Raw genomic sequence first — 10,501 nt, 5'->3', positions numbered from 1 at the left:
CAAGGCCACATCTGGTCCCCCATTCCCTGGGATTTGGGGACTGGACCCAAGGCAGGCCCAGGATTGCTGTCTGGGCCCCTGAGCTCTGTCCCCACCTCCCACCTTCGCCTCAGGGCAGAGCCTCACTGAGGGAAGCTTCTCTGGCATCTCCCGAAACACTGGCACCGGAGCCCGATCTGGGGCAAAGCCTCCCACACCCACAGACCACCTCAGAGCTCGCCGTGCTGCCCACCCCCTCGGTGCCACTTACACATGACCAGTCTCGTGGGCCACCACGAAGGCGGAAGAGAAGCCGTCCTCATGGTTAAGGGCACAGCTTCTCAGGGGGTGGCACATGCCAGTGACAGGTGCATACCCTGTGGGGAGGGCAAGAGGGCCGAGAGAAGTGATGCACAGTGAGATAAGACACGCCAAGCGGGGCCCAGCAGTCCCACTGGGCCATCCTGCCCTGGCCACTGCGGGCGGGTCCCTGGAGTAAGAAGCATCCTTGTGAAGTCCCACCTGCAGCAGAGCAACCTGGACCCAGCTGCCCCACATCCAAGGCTTACGGCTTCTCTCTTGGCCTGCGCCCTCCCTGTACCTGTCAGCCATCCTCTAACCAGGCAGTGCGGCACCGAGGTTTTGTGATTATTTGTTACTCAGCATTACGGTGACCACACCTAACGGATACAGGGATGCGGGCTTGGGAATCAGCCAGTCCTGAGTCCCAATGTCAGTTGTGCCACGCTCCCCAGGTGAGCAAACCACGTCACTTCTCTGGGCCCCAGTGGCCTTATCTGTAAAATGGGGTGGTCACAGCTCCTCTCTCCTGGAGTTTTCGTGACGGTTAAGATCATGCCTACAAAGTGCTCAGCACAGTTTCTGGCGCTGTGGTGGTTATCATTAACAACACTGCTCGGAGCCTACTGCTCCAACACTGACGTGCAGGCACGGCTCGGACTTGACTCTCCTGCTCAAGCATCTGCTGTAGCTCCCTAGTTCCAAGTTCTCCAGTGCGACCTCAAGGCCCCTCTCCCCCTCCTCCCGTGTTGTGCTCACGGGCCACTCACCCTCCCTCCCTAACCAAAGGGCCTGGACGAGCGCACATGTTGGACCCAGAGCCCCAGCCCTGCACAGCTGGGCGCTCCCCTCCGCGCCAGGCCACCTCTTCGAGCAGCTCAGCTCGACTTTCAACAACCTGGGCCACATAGCGGTCAATGGCCCAGGTTCTAGAACAGTGATGGCGAACCTATGACACACGTGTCAGAGGTGACACGCGAAGTCATTTTTTTGGTTGATTTTTCTCTGTTAAATGGCATTTAAATATAAAATAAATATCAAAAATATAAATCTTTGTTTTGCTGTGGTTGCAAATATCAAAAAATTTCTATATGTGACATGGTACCAGAGTTAAGTTAGGGTTTTTCAAAATGCTGCCACGCCGAGCTCAAAAGGTTCACCATCACTGGTCTAGGCATATGTGTGTGTCTGTGTACATGTGTCTATATGTGTAGTGTATGTCTGTGTCAATGTGTCTGTACGTGTGTTTATGTGTATGCATAAGTTTCTGTCTGTGTATACATGTATCTGTGCACATGTATCTGTGTTGTTTGTGTGTAGGCCTGTATATGTGTGTCCGTGTGTCTGTGTGTTTATACGTGTGTGCATGTGTATCTGTATGTGTATGAAAGCCCACATTTGGGGCTTCAGGGATTCAGACAAGGAGCCCTTTGGGCAGAGGCATGGCTGGCTGACTCACTTCTAGCATCAAACTGGGAAAAACTAGGAAGCCCTCAACTCGGAGCCTAGACATCGAGGCTGAGTCTCAGATCTGCCTCCTCTGTAAAGTAAGGACACAGGCAGCCTCTTCACAACCTGGTGCCCCAGGTTCCCCACATGGGAACTGGGGTAGTCAAAGCTCCATGTGTTCGCAGAGCGCTTATAGTCACACTCCGTACACACATTTCATGTGCCCTCGGCCCTCTCAGCAGCCCTGGAACAGAGGGAGGCAAACACTATTATTTTTCCCATTCGGCCGCGGGGAGGACCCAGGGAGATGAAGTGAGCTTGGATGGCTGGGTAGAGAGGTGTGCAGCTGCGGGCAGAGCATGCACTTCCTTTCCAAGTTCCACACGAGCCCCACTAGGTGCCCACGACCTGGATGAGGATGGAGAATGCAGTGTGGGCAGACCATGGCAAGCACAGAGCCACCTGCCGGCTCAACCAGGACAGCAGGGGCCAGGGTGGGGGCCCCTTCACTTCCTTTGATCCTCAAGAAATCACTGCCACGCTTGCCCACCTGTCCATCCAGGTCCTGTCTCTCAGGTCCCACGGACCTCTTCGCTGATGGGGAACCTGGCCCCTGACCTCCGAGGGCGGCCCCGGAGCAAGCGCAGCCCGGAGCCCCAGCCTCTGGCCTGCACTGCACACACCTGGCCCAGGCGAGCACAGTACCTTGCATACCTGAGGGCCCGAAGTCCTGCCGGGTGAGGAAGATGACGTGGTCGTGGTGCTCTGCGTGGCCGGGGTCCTGGCGCTGCTGGGAGTGGGCCCAGCGACACACCTGCTCCAGGCTGCGGGAGGGGTTCCCACGCTCAATCAGGCTCAGGGACTGCGGGCCGGAGAGTACCAACAGCAGAGCGGTGGGTCGGAGCCCCCGGACCGCGGTGAGTACCCGACACTCCCCTCCCCTGGCAGAGGGGACCCTGAGGCCCACGGGACTGCAGTGCCTGTCCCAAGGTCACTAGCTGCCCCAAGGTCACTGACTATGGCTGCTGCTGGCATTCCCTCCTACTTCAGGGAATGTGCATGTACCAAGCCCTGCACGGGGACACCTGTCTGCTAAGAACTGGTCACACATGACCTCTAATCCCTCAGCCAACCCGCAGGCAGGTGGGTTCGGGCGTTTCCTCTAATATATTCGCTGTTATTTAATCTTCACAGAAGCCCCTGGAGGAAAATGTGTTGCTACCACCATTTAGGGGAGAATAAGGTCTGTGATGGCAAAGCCCGGGGCCCGCGACCCAACCACAGCAGGACCTGCTTGGTCACTGCCCCTCTCCCAGCCCCGCTTTCCCCATCACCCCTCAAGGGGAGGGACCTTCAGCTGTGAGGATGAAGGACTGTCCGTGTAACATATTGGAGGGAACCTGGAGTCCCTGCTCACCATCCCCAATGCCTGTGCCACTGAAGCCTCAATTTTAATGGTCTCAGGGCTCTGATTCTGGAGACAAAATGTTCCCTAGATACTGTCCCCCTCCTGACATTGTAGCTGGGATGATGCAATGGCCCCACACCCCTTCTCTCTCCAAAGCCTGCCTGCTGACAAGGGGGCTTACTTGTCGGTAGCCAACCATGATCAAGCGGACGAGGGCAATGTTGATGTGTGTCCCGAGGGACTCGTCATGGTAAATTTCATTCACCTGCAAGGAGAGAAGAGCGTGCAGTTTTAGGGGACACAAAGAGTCATTAAGGGCCTACAGTGGGGCCTTGACTTACAAGTTTAATTCTTTCCGTGACGGAGCTTGTAACTCAAATTGAACGCTACATCAGTCCAGCATCACGTGTCTCACTCGTTCACTTTTTGATTTGACATACATACAAGTAATTTGAGTTATGAGCTCTGTCACGGAATTCGGGACACTCGTAAGTTAAGGCCCCACTGTACTATGAAACAGGCACTGGGCCAGATACCTGACACACCTTATCCCATTTCCTCCTCACCATGGCCTCTGGAGCAGGCGTTCTTATCCCTACTTTACAGATGAAGAAACTGAGGCAGAGAGAGGCAAAATGACCTGCCCAAGGCCAGGCAGCAAAGGAGCTGCAGAGCTGGGATTAAAATTCTAATTCCAACTAGGAGCTCTCTCCTCGGAGCCAAAGTGTGAGGGGCCTGGTCCCAGCCACCCTGATGAAGGCTCTCATCTTTCCGCATCTCTGAAGAGCCCTTCTGGAATGTCATCTGGGTCAGGTCGCTCATTCTCACATCCTGTGCACCTTTCCAAGCCACTAGAAGCACTCGTCTGCCCTGTGGTGCCTGGGAGCTCCTCCAGGCCAAACCCAGGGGGAGGCACAGTAGGACTCTGGACCAGCAGCAGCATCACATGGGAGTTCATTAGAAATGCAGAGTCTCAGGCCAACTCCCAAGTCAAAGTCTGCATTTGGACTCTGGCTCCCCCGTGCTCCTCAGGGATGGTCAAGTTTGAGGAGCACTGCATTGGATAGCTCCCTTGTCCCTTAGCCCAGGGACCTACGGGGCAATGCCTGCGCAGTTGATCAAAAATCGCAGTCCTCTCCACTCCCCTGTTCTCACCACTTCTGTGTCTCCATGCCCTTCAGCTCATGAGCAAAGTCACCGGCCTACAACCCACAAAGGAACTGCTGTCCACCAAATGGAGAGGCGCATCGAGGCCAACCTTACATGTGAGAGTCCCTCGGGGACGGGAGAGCCGGGAGGGGGACTGGAGGCCTGCTCCTGTGCTGACACACCCCTCCTGGGACAGCCAAGTACAGAGCCAGGCTGTGGGTGCAGGGCTGCAGCAGCAGAAGCGGCAGGCATCACAGAGCCCCCGCCCACTCTCTCAGTGCCCAGAACTGGCAGCTGCCCCAACTCAGGAGCATGCAGACTTAAGAGCTGTGAGCATGAGGCTTCCACCAGGGTCTGCCTGGCATCCATGTCTGGACCCAACTGAGATTAAAGACTGCTACCCACTGTGGGACAGCAGATCCCCCCTCCCCCCAAATCCCCGCCACAGGGAATGATGGGAAGTCCAATGGGTGGCGGTGCTTCCTTCCACCCTCCTCTCCTCCCCAGCATTGTGGAAGCAGAGTGTTCAAATGCATAAAGAGATGGTGTCCTCTCAACCCACATGCTCCTGACTCACCCTAGAACCGAGGGTAGAAAATGTGAGATCCAATCAGCCACACACACACTTTCTCCCTAACAGAATTCCAACCTAATGATTCTTCGCTGAACTGCAGAAATGATCATTGATCTGCGACAGAATGACTTGTAAACAACTTCAACATCCCAGCCCCTCCAACACTGGGACATGGTCTTCCTTCTACAAGGGGGTGGGGTCAGTGTCTCAGACCTGCCTGACATGCAGTGGTTCTCAACCTTCCTAATGCCACGACCCTTTAATACAGTTCCTCATGTTGTGGTGACCCCCAACCATAAAATTATTTTCGTTGCTACTTCATAACTGTAATTTTGCTACTGTTATGAATCGTAATGTAAATATCTGATATGCAGGATGCATTTTCAGGGGTCGCGACCCACAGGTTGAGAACCGCTGCTAGAGGCATGAAGACCAAGGTGGGGTCATGGGCAACAACACTCTGTGCAGCCACATCTGTGCCCCACACAGACACATGTAAAGCCACCATCACCCAGGGGAGGGGGGAGAGTGGTCACTGGGATACGCTGGGGGAGGGGTACATCTGCAGGGCCTCTGGCATTTGGAAGTACCCAACACCATTTCCTTCCCGCCTTCATCTCTCTCCAAAATGGAGTGGGCAAACCACTGCCAGAATGTTGCCGTGTTACTCTCTTCTGTCCCCACACGCAGCAGGCCAAATGCTCCATCCGGGGACAGATGGTGGCCCGTCTCCTGGGGACTTCTCTCCAAGCTCACATCAGCCGAAGAGAAAGTCTTCAAAGCAGCAAGAGAGAAGGCAGGTCACTCACCAAGGAATGACCGTAGGGTGAGGACAGGTTTGCAACAGTAACACGGGGGACACCGAAGTGGCACCATCAAAACACCAAGACAAAGAAACCGTCAACCTAGAATCCTGGGCCCAGCAAACTATTTTTTAAGAACCATGATGAAATGAAGGCATTATCAAATTAAAAAAAACACACACACAAAACACTGGATTAGTTACACAGACCCCACTAAAGGATCTGCAGGAGAGGAAGATGGAAAACAAATCCAGAAAAAGTGGCCTAGGGTACAAGAATGGATGAATAGTTTTGAGGCTGTGATAGGAGTAGGGTTCAGCAATGAGACAGTCTGGTCTTTTCTTGCACTAAATAAAGATAATAAAAATAAAGTAGCTCTGTTTTCCTCCCTTAGTCCCCCACTAGAATAGAGGTGGGGTTGGCCCTGCCATGCCAAGTCTCCTGGCCCGGCCGCCTCTGGGGCCCTGGCAGGCTCATCTGCACTCACCCCTGTCCGCTGTGAGTAGGGACCTCAGGGCTTAGATCCAGCTGGACCTACCCTGAGGCCTTCAACAGGCCAAGGAGGAGGTGGGTCAGGGCTACCATGTCCAACCGGAACTACGGAAGCCGCCTGGCACACGGGTTCTACCTATAGTGCCAAGTGGGTGCTGGAGCCACAGTCAATAGATGCAGCTACCTGAGAGGCCCAGCCCCAGCCCCTGGAACACACACAGGCAGCTCCCTGACAGGCTCCAGCCTGGCTGTGCACCCAAGGCCTGGCTCTGCCAGCCTCCCAAAGGCCAGAGAGGCAGCTCGGGGGGAACAGGAATTGCTTCGCATGGCAGTGGGCACAAGCGTGACGGCTCCAAGACACACCCACTGGGCAGAAAAGAACAGTGTGTCTGCTCTCCTTGCTGCCATGACACAGCCAAGTTCAAGGTGGTCTGCCAAGGCCCCCAGGTTAGGGTTCGGCATCATATTAGCCTGGGATGCCCACTGGGTGTGCACCAGAAAAACAAGCAAAAGTCAGGACTCTCTCCGTCCAAGCGGAGACACAACAGTGAAGGAAGTGGTGGCTAGAGAGTGCTGGGGCTGAAGGGATGAGCGACATACTATTTACTGAACACGTTCTATGTGCCAGGCTTTGCTGTGCTGAGGGCTTTGCATACAATCTCCCGACACCCTTATGGAGACAGGAATGATTCCCTTCTCATAGGCAAATTAGCTGGGACTCAGAGAAGTTAAACAACTTGCCCAAGGCCATAAGCTTGGAAGTGGGAGGACCAGGATTAGAACTCAGATCTCTGTGACTTGGACACTACACGCAGCTGCTCTCCAGAACCAGCTCCTGCGGCCGGCTCGCTGGGGTGGGCTTTCTCTGATCTGGGAAAGAAGATGAGGGTATTTACAACTCAGAGGAGGAAGGCAGGCCTTCAGGCACCCTGGTCACCTGAGCCCATAAGCCTGGCTCAGCTGCCCATGGCATCAGTGGGCAACAGAGAGAAGCTGAGCTCCTGGGGGCCTGGGGTTTGCCAGGCAGCCCTGATGGTAGACACTCTGTCTCCATCAGCACACTTGTGCCCTTCAGTCCGAATTTCCTCATCCTTACTTCAGAAAAGGCCGCCCCCCCTTGTTAGGGCGGGACTATGAAAGAGGCTTTGTCTTCAAGTAATTTACAGTCTTACTGAGAAGATATGAGATGCAGAGTGAGATCTGAAGAGAAAGTTCAATGGAGGTAAGCTTAGAGCAGGCCAAAGGAGTCGGGTTGGTGAGCCTTAAGCAGGACAGGCTATGGAGGGGCAGGAGTGTGGCAGGGGTGGCGGGGGGAGGTTCTAAGTCAGGGATGGGAAGGAGAGAACTGCCCAGGGGCCAGGAAGCAACGGGCAAGGAGGCAGCTCAGCAGGAGACAGGTCAGAAAGAGAGGCTGGGCCTCCTGATGTCTCAACCACATTCTCTGCACCTTCTAGAACCTACTTACTAATGTTCACTCCTGCATGCACCCAGCTTCTGAATCACAGCAAGGCTTTGCTGGGACCAGATGCCAGGGTGGAGGTAGGTTTCCACACCCAGTAATCAGGCAATGCTGTCAGCCAGGGAATCACTACAAGAACCCCTTCCCTGTCCTCCTGTAACCCTCAGGGCCAGGACCTTGTGGCCAAACCCGGGGAGCAGGGAGAAGGGAAGGAGGGACTATTGGAGTGGGAGCTCTAAATCCGTTTTCCTGCCCAAAGGGAGGGTCGGACTCTGGGTGCCTGCGGCTGGAAGGGGGAGCCAGGCCCAGGCAGCTCACGGGAGGGCAGCTGGCAGCCTTCCCTCTGGACCCAGCCAAGAGGGGCTTCTCCCTGGTGGGGCAGGGACAGGGGACCCAGCAGAGAACAGTCCCAGCCAACCCCACGTTTCCTCACTCCCAGGGAACGTTGTTCCCAAGGAGGCAGGGAGCAGAAGGTGCACCTATTTCGTGGCAGGCCGGTTCCAGAAGGTCTCAAACAAGGAGGGGCAGGCCTGAGAAAGCAAGACCTGGAGTCCAAGACCACCCTGTGCTCCAACGGGGAAGAGCGCGAGCCATCATCTCAGGGCAGGCTCAGCCCACAGCTGCCTGCAGCACCCACTGAACCCTCCCGGCATCCTGCCCGGAAGGAAGTACTATCCCTTCTTTTCTTTTTAATGAACAAACTTTTAAGTTTAGAGTAGTTTTAAATTCACTGAAAAGTGCAAGGATAACACAGAGGATTCCCACGTGCACTGGTGCAGTCATCCAGTTCCCCCATTGTTACCGACTGCCACTACTCGGCTACACTGGTCACAACCTGCGAACCAGGTCTGACCGTCACCACTAACCAAAGCTTATATTTTATTCCGGTGTCCCTCCCTTTCCCCTGATGTCCTTTTTCTTTTTTCTCCTTTCTGCTCTGGGATCCCCTTCAGGACACATTGAGTCATCCTATCTCCTTTGCTTGCTCCAAGCTGTTTCTTCCCTCTGACATTTCTCAGACTTCCCTGGGTTCTGATGACCTCACCGATACTGGCTAGGTGTTGTGTAGACTGTCCTTCATTTGGGTCAGTCTGATGTTTTTCTCCCAGTCAGACAGGGGTCGTGGGTTCGGGGGAGGAGGAAGACAGAGGTGAAGCGCCATTCCCATCTCGTATGTCAGGGTGCGTGCTGCCGACACGACTCATCACCGACGACACTGACCTTGCTCACCTGCTGAGAGCGTCTGCCAGTTTCTTCACTGGGCGGTCACGCGCTCCCTGCCCCTTCCCTGCTGTGCTCTTTGGAGGGAAGTCACTCTGCACGGCCCACACTCTGGACGGAGGAGCGGAAACCATCTGGAGAGCAGTCTCGTCAGTTGTGGGGAATTCTCCGCTCAGGTTTGCCTCTTCTCCCCCTCTACCTATTCATTCCGTTGTTTACGTGTCCGTGTGGACTCGTGGGTATTTATTTTACACTCGGGTACAATTCAAAGCTCCATTATTTTGTTGCTCAAATTGTCCCAGCTTTGGCCACTGGGAGCTCCTTCAGTTGGCTCCTGTGCCCCTTTAACTCACCCCCTCGTTTTTGGTTTGTTTTTGTTGGTTGGTTTTTTGGGTTTTGAGCACGTCCTCACTTCCTGGCACTACAAGATGCTCAGCTTGGAGATCCCCAGTTCTAGAGTCAGCCATTCCTCCAGGAGCTCCACGGAGCACGGCCCATGATCTCTATCCTCATGGCGGGAAAAGCAGCCCAACGTTATGGAGGAGCTGCCTAGGGTCACAACCAAGGTCAGAGTGCCAGCCCAGCCTCTGCTGAGGAGCCTTCCCTGCCCTGGACAGAATGAGGGCAGCACTGCTTGAAGGCAGGGCAATGGCCCCAATGCCCTCCCCTGCCCTTTCTCAGTCCCAGACCCTGGGACCAGGCCTTCTGTCTCCCTGGCCCTGACCCTCTGAAAACAGGCCTACATGGTGACTGCAGTCCAGGTGCCCCACACCCAGGTACCTGAGAGTCAGCATCTCATGAGTCTAAGTTGCCCTCCTTTCCCCATTTACGACTGCAGACCAAGCAGCAACGATGGTGTGTTGTCACTCCCTGTGCAAGCAGGAACCTCCTGTTACTGCTGGTGGCTTTCCAGGCCAACTGAACTCCTCCACATTACAGGCAGTGAGTCACTTAGGGACTATCCGGGGAAAGAATTCGAGTCCTGGTTGTCTGAAGACATCCACTGCCATCTTCCAGGAAGATCACAAAGGCAGCCACATAAACGCTTGCAGCATGAGTGTCCGTGGCTGGGACAAAACCCCAGAGAAGAGAGTGGAGCACTCAGCGAGCGCATCTCCATGCTCTTCATGGCACAGGGGACAACACTGTGCAGAAACATACTCTGATGGCTCTAGGCTGAAAGTGACTCGGACGAGTAATATCCCCCATGTGAAGGAGTTACGGGAGTACCTTACTTCCTCATGTTGTCATAGGTATGTACACATAAGAGTAATCATTGATAAAAGTCCGTCAACATCAGGCAAAAAGAGCTCTTGTGGTAAGTGCAAATAAATATGCAAGTGATAAGAAAATCGCATCAGCGTTCCATTGGTAACACATTTTCTGCAAGTATACAAAATAAATAAAGCATCTGCCTTGGCCGGTGTGGCTCAGTTGGTTGGACGTTGTCCCGTGAACCAAAAGGTTGCTGGTTCGATTCCCCATCAGGGCACATGCCTGGGTTGTGGGCTCCATCCCCAGTAGGGGGCGTGTAGGAGGCACCTGATGGATGTCCCCCTTTCACACTGATGTTTCTCTTTCTCCCTCTCACTTCCTCTCTCTCTCTCTAAAAAACAATAAAAATATTAAAAATAAATAAATAAAACATCTGGCAATCAATGGGGTCT

General features: G+C 54.4%; 1 protein-coding gene across 1 annotated transcript in view; it reads right to left on the bottom strand.

The window, feature by feature from the left end:
• ADAMTS14 (ADAM metallopeptidase with thrombospondin type 1 motif 14) overlaps nucleotides 1-591 on the bottom strand; it is a 16,783-nt gene extending 16,192 nt beyond the window's left edge. Inside the window, exons 1-2 of the mRNA XM_015562105.1 lie at nucleotides 549-591; nucleotides 258-356 (exon numbers count right to left, since the gene is read on the bottom strand). Of these exons, the coding sequence (XP_015417591.1) occupies nucleotides 258-356; nucleotides 549-591 (142 nt within the window). The remainder of the gene's footprint in view (nucleotides 1-257; nucleotides 357-548) is intronic.
• Nucleotides 592-10,501: the final 9,910 nt, after the last annotated feature.

The sequence above is a fragment of the Myotis davidii genome, unplaced genomic scaffold (assembly GCF_000327345.1).
Source record: "Myotis davidii unplaced genomic scaffold, ASM32734v1 scaffold134, whole genome shotgun sequence".
NCBI classification, from domain to species: Eukaryota; Metazoa; Chordata; class Mammalia; order Chiroptera; family Vespertilionidae; genus Myotis; species Myotis davidii.
Note: the sequence above shows the minus strand (reverse complement) of the source record. Positions and strands in the feature narration are given on the sequence as shown.